This window comes from Stigmatopora argus, chromosome 20 (genome assembly GCF_051989625.1).
Source record: "Stigmatopora argus isolate UIUO_Sarg chromosome 20, RoL_Sarg_1.0, whole genome shotgun sequence".
Taxonomy (NCBI): Eukaryota; Metazoa; Chordata; class Actinopteri; order Syngnathiformes; family Syngnathidae; genus Stigmatopora; species Stigmatopora argus.
In genome coordinates, this window is record NC_135406.1 from 9,348,151 (window position 1) to 9,368,024 (window position 19,874).

A 19,874-nucleotide genomic window follows, 5' to 3' on the forward strand; every position below is an offset into this window, starting at 1 on the left:
AGTGTGCAGAAGGTCCCCACCTTGTGGACTCCTTTGTGTGGCTCCAGTTTTTCACCTAGGTCTACAATGTCTTCTGTGTCTGTGCTTGCTACAGTCTTGCTACTGCAACCAAGGGAATTTCCCGAATACGGGATGAAATGAAGTTCTAATCTAATCTAATGTAATCTAAATAAAAGGGAAAAAACATTTCCTTATTTAAAACACCATTGAGAAATTTTTATTTTTCTGATATTATTTCTTGCGCTTTTTCAATAAATGGTGATTGACAGTCTTACTGTACAGTGTATACAAATACTGAAATGAAAATACATATACGTACGACAAATGTTTTCCTGACCGCTAGAGATCGGTACCAAAATAAGGGACTGATTCCTGCGAGTCAAACCTTTACGGTGAAAAACTGCACCTCCCAAGATCCCAATCGGCGACAGGCAATGTTATAATTTGTCAATATGTTCTGCGCATGCGAGTGACGCCTAGCCTCCTTTTGAGCCGCGATCTTCAAGTGATTTGTGGAAGATTCAAACCTGCGAAAACATTATTGTTGAAATCACGTGAGACCGTTTGAAGAATAACTATGTATTTCCCAAGTTAAGATTCTCTTGCATTTAAAAACCATCGATAGAAGTTACGCAATTATCCGCGCATGCGCAACACCTAAAGTCAAGGTTCCGTACCTAGTCCCGATCTCGTCGTGACAGTTGCGCGACTTGTTTTTCCACAAATTCCGTCACCTAACTATACCCACGCGACGCCGACGTGTCTAGAATTAGCTACTTTACGCCCTGAAATATCAGTCAACATCCTCTTCAAGTCGTCGAAGATCTCGTTGAAGCTTCGCGTCCTTCTTTAGCTTAGGCTAGCTAGCAGCAGAATTCCAGGAACAACACTCGACATTTTGCAAAATCGTGTGTGCAAAAGTTGTCCTTGACAGTCTAGAAGGTGGGTTCACTTTTTTATGGATATATTCCCCTAATGCTAATTGTAGAAGTGCTATTTTTGTTCGCTGCAATTGCAAATTATTTAATTTTCTCAAGTCGACAGAATTTTTTTCAATGTCAATAAAAAAGCAATAGATATATTATTTTTCCTTCTTGATTTAATATAATAAAATACATATTTGATGGTACCCTCTTTAATAAAAGTATTTTAAATAATTTAAAATCTAAAAAAATACAAGAGAATATTTGCAAAGAAGAGACTCAAAAAAGAAGATTTGGGCAAATTTTAATGGCCTGTGAGGATACTTTACTGACTAATAATCATTTTCTAATTAAAATACAATGTATGGCGTCCTCTTCCGTTTAGTTTCATTACTGTGGCAACCAGCATAGTATTCGTCCTTTGATGGATCCATTATTAATACAATTTTATTAACATGGAAGACATCTTTAAACATACACTGGTTACAACTTGCAAGGAGAATCACTCATAACTAGCCTTCGTTCAAGAGGATTCTGAAGAGCGACATACTCTTCTCTCCATTTAGTCGCGACATACTCAAAACATTTAATGTAATCTGATTCAAAACTATTGCATAAGTTAACCGAATAACACCATTAAGGTCGAAAAACAACTGCTCATATTAGATCGAAACCAAAACACCTGCGTTAGAATTTGCAGTATGAGCATAATAATTTCTTTATAAGGTAAACTGCCGGCGTCCCAGTCAAAGCAATTTATGAGTCCTTTGCAGATCTTCATTGCGAAGTTGCATCTAGATGTCTGGGTTGCAAGGTGTATCTCCCAGTAAACAGTCCTTGGAGGGTGAGGTGTTACGTCAACAAGCTGGAGCCAGCAGGGTGACCTCGAGTTTGCCCCAGTCTCAAATTAAAGACACTCTTATACAAAAGTAATTAAAATGCATACATCTATAATATTATCCAGAATGACCCCAACACTTTCCAGCCTAACCACTGCCAAAATAAGTATAAAACTTTAAATTCCCAGTCTAACTTAAAGGGCTTCTATTTAGATAGATAGTTTATAAAATATGTAATTTATCTTTGTGTTTTTGCAGGTTTCAGAAATTATCTTGGTCCTGATGGGTGGGGGTCAAAGTTTCCTGGTGCCAAAGAGGGCGTTGAACCCCTTCAAATCAAAGAGGAGGAGCCAGAGTTTCCTCAACAACAAATGATAGAAGAGCAACCAATCAAGAAGGAGGAAGATGTGACCTGGTCAACTCGTGAGCCCTTAAAAAGGGGAGATGATTGCGGCGTGCCCAGCGGAGGGGCGCAGCCTGCAAAAGCCACAACATGGCCCCAAATTAAAGAGCAGGAGCCAGAGACCCCTCAACACCAGCATAAGAGAGAAGAGCAACCTCCAATCAAAGAGCAGGAAGATGTCACAGAGCCTCCGCAATACAGCAGCTCAAAAGAAGGATGGCAAGCTGAAAATTTAATTGCTCCTTCATCAGATAGTGACGAGTTGCTTTAAAATGATGATGACGATGAAGGTCTTAAGAAAAATCCTAGTGGCGACAAACTCTACGAATGCACCCAGTGTGGGAAAACATTTCGGAACAAGTATCATTTAAAATCACATTTGATGACCCACACTGAGGATAAACCCTTTTCATGCTCTGTTTTGTGGTCAAGCATTCACACAGATGGGAAACTTAAATTATCACTCAAGAACACACGCTGATGAAAAACCATTTTCCTGCTCAGTTTGTGGTCAAGCCTTTTCTCGAAAGCAAAACTTAAAAAACTCACACAAGAACACACACGGGTGAAAAACAATTTTTGTGTTCAGCTTGTGGTAAAACATTCAGGATAAAGGGAAACTTAAAAGAACACTTCAAAACCCACTCTGGAGAAAAATATTTTGCCTGCGCATTTTGTGTCCACAGATTCTCTACTAACGCCACATTAAAAAGGCACCTAAGAACCCACACTGGTGAAAAAACATTTTCCTGTTCAGTTTGTGATCAAACCTTTTCTGAACAGCAACATTTAAAAACCCACCCACTCAAGAACCCACACAGGTGAAAAACCATTTCTATGCTTAGTTTGTGGCAGAAAATTTGCAGTAATGAATTACTTAAAAAAACACTTAATAACCCACACATAACTATGACGGATCCACTCGGCTCATCATTGAGCACGCTGTGCACTATTTTCATGTATGTTAAATGTCCAGTTGATCCAATCAAACAAAATGCACATTAAATCTCATTATCTTAAATTGGTTTTTTTCCTCTCTCTTTTTCTCCCTGCGGGTTTAACAGAAAATTCTACAGACACACGGACTGGAAAACTCAATCAACTCTTACCTGCAGAAGCCAGTACAGAGAATCACCAAATATCCCCTCCTGATAAAGGTATGTGTGACATGTTGAAGTGTTTCATTTACACCCCATTAACGATCGCATGTTGGGGATGTGCAACTAACATTATTCAGGAATATAAACATTCATAACGCACCGATGAAAACACTTGGAACCACACTCATTCTGTGAAATGTATCATGCAAGTCCCGTAGCATAATGTAACACAAAATAACCCGCTCAATGAAATGAACATGCATCTAATCCTTACCTTTCTATTGAACAATTGCGAAAGGTGTTCTTTTTGGGTGAAATCCTTGCAGACTTGCCCGTGTATCTGATTCAGGCACATTCGCCTTGACTTCGTCCAGGGCTGCATACATAAACACAGTCACAAGTTAAAGGAATTTTTGACTTTTGTTCTGACTTTCAATTTGGCCCAAATAAATGCGCATGTATGATATTATTCTTTCAACTGGAGATATGAGTATAAAATTAGGATATGAAAATGCAAAATGGTACATCATCAATTGGAATATCGGTTCATTTCAAAACCCCAAACTCTTCTTCCTCATCACACTGCTACGTTCAAGTGAATGGAAAGGGACCTGAATGTCGATATACTGCATATACAAACTCCTACGATGGACAAAATTCTTCAGTATATATTCTAATATCTTATGCTTGCACGTGAATTTAGTTCTCCTTCCAAAAAAAACATTGAAATATTGCATTACAACACACACACTATTCAAAGAATTCCAGATTCAGTATCCTCACTATTTTTCTGAACTCACCTCCTGCAGAAGAGCAAACATCCCAGGATGCACTTTGGTTTCAAAGCTGCAGAACCTTTAAGATGTGCATACCTAATAGATTATTCCACGTACATCTGTGCATTTCCACATGAGCCTTTGGTACTCACTCGTACTGGAAGCTTCTTCTGCTCAGCAACCACTGTTTCATGGTTTCATTTGAGATATTGGATGGAACCTTGTTCTTTCTCCAAAAACATAAATTGCCTCATGTAGGTTTTCTGCATGAGCACACAGCAAAACTATCTTGATATGCTTCACTTAAACAGAGTACAGACGCTCCCCTACTTACGAACATACGACTTACGAACAACGGTACATACGAACATGTCTGCAAATTGCGTTTATGTCGAAAAATGTTCGTAGGTTCGATTTTGTATTTTTTTCCGAGTAGTGCTTCTTTCCGCCGTTAATACGCCTGGCACTGTGAGGGCTCAGCTCACCCAGCATCTACCTTCTTCGTTGCAATGCGGAAGTGCGTGAACGTATCTCCAGTGCGCAGAGAACCTTTTTCATTTGTATCATTAAATATCTCGTGCATCCATTATTGAATATGGTTGGTAAAAAGCGAAAGGCTTCTATTGAGGGAGTTGCAAGGAAGAGGCAAGCCATTTCATTTGAAACGAGTGGCAATAATAACGAAGCTTGATGGGTGTGAGAGTGGTGAGCGTTTCACGGGCATACAACTTGAATCGTTCGACCGTCAGTACCATTTATAAACAGAAAGATCGAGCAGCAGGACCCAAATATTGAACGTTGCACAAAGTTTGCAAATCAATTGAATGATGCCATACAGTGCTACCGCATCATTTATGATGAAAAAAAGAAGAAAACTGTGCAATTGTCGTTAGATCGCTTCTTTCGGCCAGTTTCTAATACATAAATCTCTCTCTCTCTCTCTCTCTCTCTCTCTCTCTCTCTCTCTCTCTATACAGTACTGTACATATTCTCTCCATTTTATTAAATGTTTTTTTCAGTACAAACCAATGCGTGTTACTTATACAAGCCTTAAACATACAAATGCACTTATATAAACCTTCAATATACTTATATAGGCCTTAAACATGAATTATAATACAAAATATAGCACTGAATCAACTTACAAACAAATTCAACTTATGAACAATCGCTCGGAACCTAACTCGTTCGTAAGTAGGGGAGCGTCTGTACACGTATGAGCAAGCCATATTGATTCCATTCGACATGACTTGCGTCGACATTGTACATGTGCTGCTCCCGCTCTGACAAAGAAGTGTGTTGCATCTGGAGGAGTTGGTCAATTGCACAGTCAACACTGGCATTAAAGTGAGCTTTAGAAAACAAAACAGTTATACAATGTAAACACAGCGTCTTTGGCAGTATGAGGATAATGCAAGATCAAAAAGTATCATTTATAAAGAGCAGATAATTAGATATAAGCAGACCATCATTAATGGTTACTATTTTCCAGGTTAGAATTTCCAATGATCAAATAAAAATAATAATAATCTTGCAAAAATTACATTTCCAAGTTTTTGCCTACCTCATGAAAGACAGCACCTCCATTGCTGGATTTATGTGAAAAACTGTCTTTCTGAACTGATTCAATTGACAAAAGTGCTGAAGTACCCGGGAGGTAAATTGTATGTAAACCCATCCTCACAAATAATTATACGTGGCTCCACTCTGTGATGTTGTTGAAGATGAAAGAGTCAGGACCACAACCAAAGATCTTGTTGAAGCTCTGTCTGTGATGTAATGAGAAGAAAGAGAATAGGCATTTTAATGATTAAAAGCAGAAATTGACTTATGTTACGGCTCCAATAACATGGTAAAGTTGCTTTAAATAGTTGATGGTATTTAATTCATTGCCTGCTATTGACATCGATGAGCGTCATATTCAGTTCCATGCTGAAACCGTTTTGCTTTTATAGTTACTTGCCCACCAATTTTGTTGAGGGTGTTGTGGTCATCATTTGTTAAGAAGATTATTGTTATTAGTATAATAATTATTATAAAGACCCAAAATATATTTCAATGTAATGTTTGTGGTGCAAGCCCACTTCCACTTGCTGTCTGTGTGACATGTTAAAGTGTTTAATGTACACCCCTTTAACGATCGCATGTTGGGTGTGAATACTCCTGTTTGACGACAAAAAGTTCCTCCTGGAACATTAGTTTATTTCTGATGGGGGCGCCTTTGATAGCTGCTAGCTAGGCTAAGCTAAACTGGGCGCAAAACGTAAACGAGCTATTTGATGACTCGTTCTTTTGATAGCTGCTAGCTAGGCTAAACTAAAGTAGGGTGCAAAGCTTCAAAAGAGTTCTTCGACGATTTCCAGACATGTTCCTTTCACCGATGCTATCCAGGCTAAGCTAAAATAGGGCGCAAAGCATAAACCAGTTCTGAGACGACTAGGAGACTAGTTCCTTTCCCCGATGCCAGCTAGGCTAATCCAAAGCAAGGCTCAAAGCTTTATAGACGACTGGAAGATAGAGATGTTATGCTCGATTCCGATTCGAGCAAATGGAGCAGAGGCATGTCGAAACAGTGCAACCAAAATTAACCATTAAATCTCCGGGACTTGCAAGTCTTGCGTATTCAAATTTTGACTTTCACTCTTCCATTACACTCTGACTTGATTTACACCGATCATGTATCATCTTGTTTGTTTTATAACTCAAATTATGTAGTCTCTCTTGTTCCTTGAGAGGAAATGACGTTGTTTCGCGCATGCGCAGTATCGATTGGTCGCAATCCGAAAGCGGTCCAAAATCGGGGCTCGCAGCCACTGTTTCCTCTAAGCTGCGCGCGTGCGCAATTGCGCACTACTCTCGTCTTCTCTGCGCAGCAGCAATCCTATGGCGCGCAGTAAAAAAAAAAAGGTTTTTTTTTTTTTTTTTTTTTTATTTTTTTTTACCCCTTTCTTCATGATGGCGCCGTTTAAGCGGCAATAGCTCTGTCCACTTATGTTTTTCGTGTTTTACAGCATGTTTTCCATGAAAAATTAGAGGGAACATTGACATGCACCTGCTTGTGGCAGGTGTGATACTGGTGTGCCCATAGCGAGCAATGATGATGTCGTGACCGGATGATTCGCCTAAAGACGTTTCGCCGACGGACGTTTGACAGACGGACAGGTCTCCGAATGAACGTTCGTTCAAACAGCGTTTAATGATTAAATACAAATACTAGTATTTGTATTTAATCATTAAACGCTGTTTTCAGCTGGATTTGACCGAATTTGAGAGCATTTTGAGCCGTTTGGCGAATGGACGTATATGGACATTTTTTTTGCCTCCATCGCGACATCATCGCGACATTTTACCGAGGAATTCACTTCCCTGGGCTCGGTTCTAATGTCCAAAGAGCTCCAGTATTTGTATTTAATCATTAAACGCTGTTTTCGGCTGGATTTGACCGAATTTGAGAGCATTTTGAGCCGTTTGGCGAATGGACGTATATAGACGTTTTTTTGCCTCCATCGCGATATCATCACGACATTTTACCGAGGAATTCACTTCCCTGGGCTCGGTTCTAATGTCCAAAGAGCTCCAGTATTTGTATTTAATCATTAAATGCTGTTTTAGGATGGATTTGACCCGATTGCTGTCATTTTACGGCTCGGTTCTGCTACATCTGCCCGCCCAAGAGTGCTTATTCCCGGGCGGCCATTGATGGTAGACTAACATTGATTTTTACTATAATTTGGACAACACCGGCGGCGGGCCGGATTAAAAATCCTAACGGGCCGTATATGGCCCGCGGGCCGAGGTTGAAAAACTTGTACACACACGATCCGGGGGCGGGGCGAGCGCGCGAATCCCGTTTCGGCGAAACCTCCATTCGGCCGAATGAACGTTCGGCGGAACGTCCATTCGGCGACCTGCCCGTCTGTCAAACGTCCGTCGGCGAAACGTCTTTAGGCGAATCATCCGAGTACCGATGATGTCGCTCACACTGGTACTCAGTGCGCTCAGGGATGTTGACTTTCTGCTCAGACCAACGAAAAATTAGAGGGAACATTGCTCGCAGCCTTTATTTTGTTTTTTCTCCCTCGGCCTCGAGCAGATCTACGTTTAATGTACTTTTTGGCCATTTAAATGTGGCGGACATTTGAGGGCATGCCCAAAACCCATCGTTTTGGAGGACGTTGAAACTTCGCGACTTGTTTAGCTTAGCCTAGCCTAAGTTAGCCGCTAATAAAGAGAAGAAACAAGGCATTTCGCATCAACACGTCGCCAAAATAAGCAATCATTAAACCCCAAAATGTCAGGTGAGTTGACATTTAACTTACATGTCTCGAAAATAAATTACAATGTCTACAGATACAGGGCTGATGTAAGCATAGTGCTATTTTACTACAGTGGTACCTCGACATACGATCATAATCCGTTCTGAGACTGAGATCGTATGACGAGCTTTTCGTAACTCGAGCGGACGTTTCCCATTGAAATGAATTGAAAACAAATTAATTAGTTCTAACCCTCTGAAAAAACACCAAAAACAGGATATTTGATTGGAAAATAATGTTTTATTTCTTCTAATTCGCCATCTAATAACAAAGTAACACATAACTAGTGGCTTCGTTATTTTTATCCCACGAGAACGCACTCGTAAACAGAACAAACAAATTTAAATTAACTTGGATTAATATATACAGACACACTCAAACATACGTTTAATTTAACTTTACACAAAACTGAATTCTAATTTTGTTTTAATCTTTTTTTACCTTCGTTCTCTTCGGGTTAGTTGTTTGCCATGCCTCCACCCTCACGTTCGCTATCGATGGGCTGTTTGCTGTTGTACTACGTATTCCCTTCAAAATATTCCGAAAATGTTCCTCACAATAGAATAACCCACGACCACTTGCCAACGAGAAATAGTCTTGTAGTACATATTAGCGATCACTCCGCTGCTCATAAGAACATCGGGGGGACCGGCTCGCAACTCCCTCGTTGTAATAGCTCTGGTCGCAACCGCTTTGAACGGCGCCTATGAGAGAGAGTTGCGACCAGAGATATTTCAAAGAGGGAATTGCGAGCCAGTGCCGCTGGATGATCTTATGAGCAGCGAACGAGAAGTAATATAATACTCCTCGTATTAGATAATAATAACAGGAAATGCAACAGCTGAGCTTACCCACGAATTGATTGTGGGTAATGAAGTTTTATTCTGAGAAAGAGTGCCATTGCCTATCGGCGTTGTGTGCACGAGTATACTTCATTACCCAGAAAGCCCTCTTTTTGCCCTCGCATGCGCGTTGTGCGTTTCCTAGTCGATGGGTAGGAGAAACTCGTCTGAATTAATCTTTCAGTGCTCGTAGATATTGTTATACACGAAAGAGATGCGGCAAAAAAAGACAGTGCGCTACAATGATAAACAGCCTCATGTCATGGCCACCTGGCTTGGTCGCATCTCGAAATTTTAATTGTATCGCGAGCGAATTATTCGATCGAAATTTTCGTCGTACCACGAAAATGCCGTATGAAGAGTGGTCGTATGACGAGGTACGACTGTATTGTATTTTTATTATTTTAGTTTATTAACTTTAAATTTCCTTGTTTTGAATTGTTCTGTGGAAGATACGATTTTTGTGTGTGCTGCAATAAACAGCCAGGCCGGTGTCTTCCAATTACAAATTATTTTATTTTCTCATGTGGACAGAAAAAGGTTCAAACTTGATTCCAAGACAATTGACTGATTAAAACAAAATCATGCAAACTAAAAAAAATAGGAAAGTTTAAACAACTAAAGCGCACCGGGATGGGCTCTTCCCGGTAGTTTAAAAAAAACCTCTACGGCAAGTTAGTAATAAAAATAAATTGTTAATAATTATACAAGTTGGAGCAGTTTGCACTATTGTAGACAATAGATTAAATTCCTTCTAAATACATTCTTAACTCAATAACTAATAGCTCTTTAACTCATTCATTGCCAATGACGATGATAGACGTTCATCTGTTTGTCGCCGCCAACCTGCCCAGCTGAATGGCAGCACCGTCAATGGCAGTCCATTAGTTAAATGCCTATTTAATGTGTTTTGCAATACTAATGCTATGTAGTAGTTAATAAACTATAGACAATAAATATTAGTTTGAAGCGTATTCATACAGAATACAATGCTTTTTTTTTTACACGTGTCGTGAAACCAGAATTTTGTGAGTTGTTTGATCCTGCCCTTTACTCAATTTCCTGTCCGGGGTCACATTCGTTATTTTGCTCCTGCAGTCAAAATGGCGCCATTAATGGTGGCCAAACAGTACCATATTTTAACACCTATAGGGCGCATTTAAAAGTCTAAAATTTTCTCTAAAATGGTCGAGGCGCCCAATTGGTCGTTGCGTCTTGTCTGTACACGAAATTCAATTTTTGTATGGCCCTGACCGCTTGAGGGACTGGTTTTATTTCTTGCCGACACGCTACTTATTGCGAACAACCCAGCGGACGTTCACCCTAAAATTAGCCTCCCTGCGCATTCCAAGCATTACGGTAAATCCATTCAAAAGATACCAGGGGAGTGGCAATGCATTTGACTTGTGTGGTTGCAGCGCTTTTATCCATCAAAAACTCTCAATACTCAAAGAAACAGCATATTGGAGCTATACAGAGGAAATGCCTGACGTGAATGACAACACAATGAGGGTGTGAATGCTTGGAAAATGGACTAAAGCCACGGATCAAGCGCAATTTAACAGCTTTGCTAACGGATTGCTAACGGATGGCCAACATTGTAGTTCGGGCAGGCAGCGTCGCACGAGTTACGTGACATTTTGGAATGAATTGTCGATGCCGATATAACAGCAAGGAGAATCAAAGGTTTGGTAGTGATGCATGTCGTGAGTTACGATGGATTGTGGATGGCTGGGCTCATGTGTCGGCCAGCACTGTTCGAGCTTTCACCAAAGCTGGAATCAAGTTCCTGGAATACACAACTCTACCTGACAGTGGAGCCTAGCATGTTAATCGCCAAACTCTTTATATCAGAGTGTACCTTTATCCTCAATAAAGCATTATCAAACTTAGTTTTGCTCGTGCTGTCTTTAAAAAACAACGCTAGTGCCTAGCCTAACATACGCTAGCAGCTAGCATAACATACACTAGCAAATAGCATAAGATGCTAGTGGCTAGCATGACATAGGTACTCTAGCGGCTAGCGTAACATACGCTAGCCTAGTCTCATGCTAGTGCCTAATCGGACGAAGCGTCCAATGTATTGAAAAAAACAGATAATATACCCGCAAATGAGACGGTGCGTTTTATAGGTGTGAAAATATGGTAATCGAGAAACTCTAAAATGCCCCAAACCTAACAGAGAGTAGCCTGAAAATGCCCCAAAAAATTGTCAAACAAACAAGAAGCATCCCACAAAGTCCCTCAAAACCAATAGGAAATTGTCCAAAATTTATAGGAAGTGACCTGTAAGTACCCTAAAAATGGCAAAGAGGTGATGCAAAATGAATTCTTTGTTTGACCCTCACAACGAAAGTTAAAGTGAATCCTGATTGAAAGGTGATGGTGAGCAATTTGAGTGACCAAGTTTTGTAGTAGATGACAAGTGAGTACTAAATGGCCCTGGAGAAATATTTCTTAAGTGGTGAATCATTTTGGGGACACATGATTGCAAATAAAGAAATCAGATTTAATCTTTCTGTTTCAGATGTCAGTCAAATGCATCAAACTGAGCACCAGAAGTCGGCTCCCATGAAAGATGAAGACAATGAAGAATTCGAAAGCATTAAGGAGGAACAAGAGGAGTATTTCATTACAGTTTGGAAACTCCACATTGAGGAGCATCAGCGTCCCCTCATAAAGGTAGAGGAAGTCCCTCTAGATGTTAAAGAGGAGGGGATAGATGTCCCCATGTGCACTGTTGAGCCCTTGAGGAGTGAAGATGAAGGTCCGAGTGGGGCCAGCAGTGGGGCAGTGCCTCTCAGTTGCAGCAACTCAACAGCAAGTTTCCCGGCAGAGAACCTCATGGCTCCACCACCAGTTAACCGCGACGTCACATCACACTTGCAATTCCGTGAGTATAAAGTCACTAACATAGGGAGGAGCCTCGGGGTGTACAATTTGAAAAATACTATTTAAAATATTTCAATATTATAATATACGACCTACGTCGTTACATATGCCCCATAAAAAAAAAGCTTAGGCCAGCATATCGGACTTGCGCGGTCAAACCGTGCATGATTAGCGTATTTTCACACCTATATGACGCACCACCTGAAAAGGCGTCATCTCAGTTGCGGGTGTATGTTGTTGGAATTATTGTAAATAAGTTATCCTGATTCTGGTATGACTGTCGAAATGCTTGCTAATAGAATTAAGGGTGTCTTGAGCCCTGGGAAAAGTTTCACCTTATTCAACAAAGAGGAACTGCCCCAGGGGTCTGGAGCATGTTTGAACCATTGTGTGAAGATTGCGGGAGATCGGGAAAGAGACAGTAAAGGTGTTACCTTAACATACATCAAAGAACCTTTTGTAACTAAGAGATATCCCTCTCTTTCCTTTGATCAGTTTGAAACTTCCTGTAACTTGACACAATAAGAGACAAGGCGAGAGGAGACATCTTCAGAGTGTGTCGGAGGATTGCGACCGAGCAGTCCCCGACCCTCTCACTGCAAATAAAGTTGACTCAATTCTCTGTGATTTCCTTCTTTCAGATTGGTGATACAAATGTCTGGTGTTTAAACCTAACATTTACATGGTCCTTCAAGCCGGATCCCAAGATACCTGACGATCCCAGCGGGTGAGCAAGATCCAGAAAAGTCTGTGTACACAGCATAAAGATCCTTTTCCAGGACTGTTTCTTCCTTACGGGCTGGGGTCCAAAGGTTGAAGGGATACCAAGGACGCAGAGAATCGTGAGTAAATTTTATTTTAAAAAGGAATGAATGAAAACGAAGTAAAATAGAGAAATGAAGTAAAATAGAGACAAACAACAAAATTCCGTAGGAGGGCAGACTCCCTTAGTTGAAACAGACTGATTAAATTCTGTAAAGGATGGTGGAGTCCTGGTTGTAAATAAAAACCCTGACAATCCTAGGCACTATCAGGTAAAATTCAACAAACAAAATTCCGTAGGCGTGCAGACCCCCTTAGTTGAAATAGACTGATTAACTCTGTGAAGGATAGCGGAGTCCTGGTTATGTTGAACGAAGAAGCGAACTAAAAGGAATGAAAGTGTAAAAGTGTGAAAGGAAATACATTTTAACTACAACAACAACAACAAAATCGAAAAATAATGTAACAAAAAACGACGTAAAATGCAAAAACAAGGTTCTGATCAAACCAAAACGTGGATGCAAATGGCAGGGCAAAGAGAAAAGGGTGAGAAAGATATTGTTATACAGTGCCAAGATACTGAAAGAGCTCGATATAAAGAAAAAAAAATAGAATAAAACTATAAACGCATGTAAGTAATCTTCATATGAATAGATATATATATATATAAGTACTCTGTGACGCGTTCATAAATCTCGATTGTTGCGCAATATAAGACTAGAAACAACTAAGAAATATACTTAGGCGGATAAATAAGATAAGAAGATATATATATATTAGGCCTGTTAAGAAACAGTGGCCCCCTGTTCAGCCCACTCCTCGTAACAGGCTCCACTCGCAAGCAGGGAGCACGATGAGGGGGGGAGGGGGATAGATAGAACAAAGAGAAAGGCCCCCTTCACAGATGCGGACACCCCTCAAGCTAAGCACACCCTGTGCAAACAAAAAAAGGAGGGTCGCCCATAGCTCTTACTGCCCCTTTTCACACCTAGAGACAGTAGAGAGCCCACACCAACCTAGCCCAAGGCCCCCTCCCCCTGCAGAAAGAGAGAGAGGGATAGAGAAAGAAAGAGAGAGATGTAGGAAGAGAAATAGACAGAGCTGTAGGAAGAGAAAGAGACAGAGAAATGTAGAGACAGAAAGAGACAGAGAAATGTAGAGACAGAAAGAGACAGAGAAATGTAGAGACAGAAAGAGAGACAGAGATGTAGAGAGAGAGAGACAGAGAGAAATGTAGAGAGAGAGACAGAGAGATGTATGTAGAGAGAGAGACAGAGAGATATATGTAGAGAGAGAGACAGAGAGATGTATGTAGAGAGAGAGACAGAGAAAGTTGAGAGAGAGTTTTAGAGAGATGTAGAGAGAGAGAGAGAGAGATAGTTGACAGTGTTATGATATATTAGTGAAAAATTATGGGTCCTTTATTAAACACTAAAATTTATATTAGGAAATGCATAGTGAAAGGTTATTTTCCCTAAATTGTAATTGAGGTAACAGTGAGCACAGAAAATGGCTCTTATTTTAAATAAAACCGCCTTCTTAGAGCGGATAGGAATTCAGCCAGAGCTTTAACTATTGGTTTTAGCAATATGAGAGTGATTTGCGATTTAGACTTAAGTATTAAGAATCATCCAAATTATTAATGATATCAAACATGGAGAAAACAATGCAGAGATGGCATGGATCCAAATTATTAAGTAAATTAAACCTGGCTGGTTTAGATAAAATAATTAATTTAGGATAGGCATGATTTCACTGAGATGGGATAAACATCATGGAATACCGTCAGTGCAAGGAGGGTATTTCATTGTTTTGCCCATCAGCAGATGGAATATGCTTTGGCGTGGGTCATATTAATGACTATTAGAATATTAATTGCATTAGCATCAAACAGTTGATGTCAACCAAATGACGTTAACCTATTTCTTTTGAGAATGGTTAGTGCTGATAGTACAGCAAAAAGGTGGTTAGCTGCCAAGGAGCCCCAGACTGGGGATGGCGCTCTCCACTAGTGAAAAATTGCAGACCACTAATGTCTGAAGATGAGTGTGAGCATGAATGGTTGTTTGTTTGTCTTTTTGTGTTTCTAATTGGCCATCTACCAAGATATATAATCAATCAGATATCAAGCTGGAAAATGATTTAGAAATTTGAAATCAATTTTTGATGAAAATTATGGAAAATTGTTTAGTCCAATGAAATTTTTGGTGAAAAATTTGAAGTGGAGAAACAAATCTGCTATGCAAAATTTAGGAGCACTGAGAAAAAAAACAAAAAAAACAAAGACAGTGCTTGATACGAAATTCCAAAGTACTATTGATTTATTGTGATAATGGCATCCAAATTGTGTTAACAGAATAATTGACTGAATTGACAAAAGTTTCCATATTTTGTTCGGGAAAAAATATGGAAATCCAATTTAGTGGAATGTACCAAACGCCATTATTAACTACACGATTGGAACTGGAGGATGAGGCTAATCATATGTCTGCATAAAAAAATTAAAAAAAAATCTTTAAAGAAACGCATTAATTTTGGGTTGGCAGAAGGAGATCGTGTTTCTCAACAGGAAACATGGAGAACAACCCAGGATGAGAGTGTCCGTGCAAGTGTTCCTGACCAACCAGCAGACATGAAAATGGCGGATCCATTTTGTGCACTGTAAGAAGGTTCTCTCAGTTGAAACATATGAGGAGACCGGTAAGATAAACTTTTTGACGTAATCAGACAAAATGGCAAGCACTCCAATAGTGATTGGAAAGATTATTGCTCGGGGAGCAATGCTGTAAGCCATAAGGAACTTTTTATATTGGTTTTATTGTCTCCATAAAAATAAATGAAAGCGTTTCAATTGAGACCAAACCTTCTTACAGATAGTTAAAGTAAACAATTAGAGAGAAAAGAGAAACCACAATGGATAGAAATGTAACTAGATTTTAATTTTATGCCTGACTATTGAGAAATATTGATTAAGAAAGTTTTATAGGAGATGATTGGCAAACTCCAAAGACAATGGAATGTTACATTTGATAATAAGACTACTAGTTTGGGATATTTTGAATTTCAAAAAACACTGAGGTTAATATGCAACGCGATACACATTGTTAATTGAATTGGGACTTGATTTAGTATGCATTTTAAAAGTAATGGGCTTTAATTGCTCTGAAGGACACAATTGTGCTAGAAATATTGACCCTGACAAACAAGGGGTGGTTACAATTTAGTGGGTTCAATTCTATTTAGAATTATAAATGTGTGCATTGTGTTTCCGGATATTAATTGATGTGAATCTAAACTGTTACAGAGAACGGGAAAGCTGTTTTCCTGAGGAGAAAGCAGCCTGGTTTGCTTTTTGTATTTTTCCTATTCTTAGTATGATTAGTTAATTTGTGTAATTGTAGGAAAGGAAAAAAACAAATATAGTTCTTTATCTTATCAAGGAAGCAGTGTTCAAAATAGAATACCAGCCAGCATGTTTAATTTTGACTGATAAGGCATTTAAATTTTCACAAACTATAGTGATGGAATAAGTAAGAACGTTGAGATTTGTGTTCATTGGGGTATTAAGCCCAACCAAATAGCTGTAAGCAAATGTTAAGCACGTATTGAAGACAACAACAAAACTGAGCCGATCTCAAGAACAGTCTGCAGACGAACTGTACAAAGCTAAAGGCCTACCGTGCCTACCAAAAATGTATTCCAAAATTGAGCCATAAATGTCTCAACAGGGGGGATATATGATGAACAGGTGGAAATACCTATTTTAAAAATTTTGTAGGAACTGTTTAATTTGTTACAGATATAATGTGCAAGATGACCTCAGGCCCAAACGAGGCCAATGTCCAAAAGAGTGTGGGACTGGTAGAGCGAACAAATGGTACGATAAAACCAAGGCTTAAGAAAACCATGGAAGAGATAAAGAAGCCATGGCCAGAACGCCTAACACTGGTAAAAACGTATATGAAGATAGTGCCAACTAGCTCGGGATTAACACCTTTTTGAGATAGTTCTTGGAAGACCATTCCAACTTCCTTAATGGGAAGATGACCCATGACGAGAGCCTAAGGAAGGAGAGTAACTTATCCAAAGAACATGTAAGCTGCCGTGATTTTTTGTCTATCTTCCAGGAGGTGGTGAAGCCAGGTGACTGGATCCTGATCCGAGTCATAAAAATGAAGTCCTGGTTCTCTCCACAATGGGAAGACCCATTCGTGGCCCAACTCACCAACCTCCACAGCAGCAAAGATCGCTGAAAAGTCAAAGTCGATTCACCAGCCTCAGGTCAAGGTAGTTCGAGACACAGGTGACTCTGAGTAGACTGTAAGTCGGACGGTGTCAAAACCCTTGTCCGTAGAAAAACTCATCTCGTTCTTCCTAGCTGTTATTTTTAGTATTGTAGTGATCGCGCTGTGGTATCTGTTATAGTAGCATTGTAGTCTTTCACCCCGCCTCCGGAGGAAGTCCGACTACAAAGGGGGCTGTAATTTTAGTTTACAGTCATCTCAAACCCGGTGAAGATGTCCACAGCTCCGTGCTGGCATTAGGAAAGATTACAATCTACCAGCATGATATTCACCCGGGTACACAAGATAGGATTGGCGGTGGGAGGGACGATCGGTGTAATGATAGTGTTTTTCCAATGGCGGATGAAGAAAAGGAGAAACCAGTGTTTTCAAAGAAAATAGCACGGGCCAACTTCACATGCATTAATAGAACGGGAAGGGGGTTGATTCTGGGACGACTTAATAGTATACAATGTAAACAAGTGGTGACGGTTGATATTACAGACGCTCCCCTACTTACGAACGCAATTGGTTCCGAGCGATTGTTCATAAGTTGAATTTGTTTGTAAGTTGATTCAGTGCTGTATTTTGTATTATAATTTATGTTTAAGGCCGATATAAGTATATTGAAGGTTTATATAAGTGCATTTGTATGTTTAAGGCTTGTATAAGTAACACGCATTGGTTTGTACTGAAAAAAAAACATTTAATAAAATGGAGAGAATATGTACAGTACTGTAGAGAGAGAGAGAGAGAGAGATTTATGTATTAGAAACTGGCCAAAAGAAGCGACCTAATGACGATTGCACAGTTTTCTTCTTTTTTTCATCATAAATGATGTGGTAGCACTGTATGGCATCATTCAATTGATTTGCAAACTTTGTGCAACGTTCAATATTTGGGTCCTGCTGCTCGATCTTTCTGTTTATAAATGGTACTGACGGTCGAACGATTCAATGCCCGTGAAACGCTCACCACTCTCACGCGCATCAAGCTTCGTTATTATTGCCACTCGTTTCAAATGAAATGGCTTGCCTCTTCCTTGCAACTCCCTCAATAGAAGCCTTTAGCTTTTTACCAACCATATTCAATATTGGATGCATGAGATATTTAATGATACAAATGAAAGAGGTTCTTTGCACACTGGAGATACATTCACGCACTTCCGCATTGCAACGAAGAAGAAGGTAGATGGTGGGTGAGCTGAGCTCTCACAGCGCCAGGCGTTAGCGGCGGAAAGAAGTACTACTCCGAAAAAGGCGCAAAATACAAAATTGGACTTGCAAACATTTTTGGACTTAAACGCAATTTGCAGACATGTTCGTATGTACCGTTGTTCGTAAGTTGAATGTTCGTAAGTAGGGGAGCGTCTGTACATTCAAACCGGTAGCTCGTAGCGACATCTGGTGGGGGTGTGGTGATAATAGATTGTACGACAGGTTGCCATTCAACACTACTGGCTATTGTGCATCTGTGTCATTGCTCCTGCCTGTTTCCATAACAAAGATGTCTGCTCCTGAGTTGGTCACTGTAGCAGGAAACGTCTTGCCTCAGCACTGGAAAGGCAGAGCCAAGCGGTCCGCTCTTGGATGGGGCGATGGGGACCCAACCTACATCGACAGCATCGGGGTTCCCCGAGGTGTACCAGATGAGTATAAGCTCGCTGACCAAATTGCACGACTCCAGAACAGGACAGAAGGGTTTGCAGCCATCCATGAACAGTTGTCGGCTACCTCCTTGATGGCCTTCCAGAACAGGATTGCTGTTGACATGCTCCTGGCATAGAAAGGTGGCGTGTGCTCCATCTTTGGCGAACAATGCTGCACGTTCATCCCGAACAACACAGCAGCTGACGGGAGCTTAACCAAGGCCCTGGAGGGCTTTCGATCCCTCAACAGCAAGATGAAGGAACATTCTGGAATCGACACCTCAATGTGGGACGAATTTGGTAGCATGTTTGGCAGATACAAACAGTTGGTTGTATCAGTTCTAATGTCAATCGTTGTTTTTGCTGCCATTCTCACAACTTGTGGATGTTGTTGCATTCCCTGTATTCGTGCGTTATGTCAAAGATTAATAACAAATGCCATAGAACCAGTCAAATCAGAAATGTATGCCTTATTGACATCTGGAGGCGAACCACGGGACGATGACGACGACGACGGATCTGGGGATGATGAGGAAATGCAGTTCATGGGACCTGACCTATTCCCAGATCCTAAAGACTATGGCATTGACTTTTGAGTGTAACGTTTTTCTGTTATTTTGGTGATCCTGTGATGCGAAAATCTGAAAAGAAGAGGTCATGGGTGATGATATTTTATAGCAGAATCCGGATAAACAGGGGGAAATGTTGGAATTATTGTAAATAAGTTATCCTGATTCTGGTATGACTGTCGAAATGCTTGCTAATAGAATTAGGGGTGTCTTGAGCCCTGGGGAAAGTTTCACCTTATTCAACAAAGAGGAACTGCCCCAGGGGTCTAGAGCCTGTTTGAACCATTGTGTGAAGATTGCGGGAGATCGGGAAAGAGACTGTAAAGGTGTTACCTTAACATACATCAAAGAACCTTTTGTAACCAAGAGATATCCCTCTCTTTCCTTTGATCAGTTTGAAACTTCCTGTAACTTGACACAATAAGAGACAAGGCGAGAGGAGACATCTTCAGAGTGTGTCGGAGGATTGCGACCGAGCAGTCCCCGACCCTCTCACTGCAAATAAAGTTGACTCAATTCTC

General features: G+C 40.3%; 1 protein-coding gene across 3 annotated transcripts; it reads left to right on the forward strand.

Moving 5' to 3' along the window:
* The first annotated feature begins 483 nt into the window (after window positions 1-483).
* Window positions 484-19,874, forward strand: LOC144065634 (uncharacterized). 3 transcript variants are annotated; one of them, XR_013297217.1, is made up of 6 exons: window positions 485-942; window positions 2,021-2,384; window positions 2,852-2,986; window positions 3,230-3,322; window positions 11,727-12,092; window positions 12,733-19,874. XR_013297217.1 is itself a non-coding variant. In XM_077588636.1 (5 exons), the coding sequence occupies exons 2-5, from the start codon at window positions 2,207-2,209 to the stop codon at window positions 12,738-12,740; spliced, it is 645 nt and encodes a 214-aa protein (XP_077444762.1). In that variant the 5' UTR covers window positions 485-942; window positions 2,021-2,206; the 3' UTR covers window positions 12,741-19,874. The 3 variants fall into 3 exon arrangements, 1 of the variants encoding a protein (XP_077444762.1); XR_013297216.1 differs by having other exon boundaries at window positions 484-942; window positions 2,021-2,986; XM_077588636.1 differs by lacking the exon at window positions 2,852-2,986.

Excerpts from the sequence above, each read along its gene's own strand:
- LOC144065634 (XM_077588636.1), top strand. The coding sequence starts at position 2,207 with ATGATTGCGGCGTGCCCAGCGGAGGGGCGCAGCCTGCAAAAGCCACAA. Across the intron at positions 2,385-3,229 it reads AGCAGCTCAAAAGAAGGATG|AAAATTCTACAGACACACGG; the intron begins GCAAGCTGAAAA and ends CGGGTTTAACAG. Across the intron at positions 3,323-11,726 it reads AATATCCCCTCCTGATAAAG|ATGTCAGTCAAATGCATCAA; the intron begins GTATGTGTGACA and ends TTTCTGTTTCAG.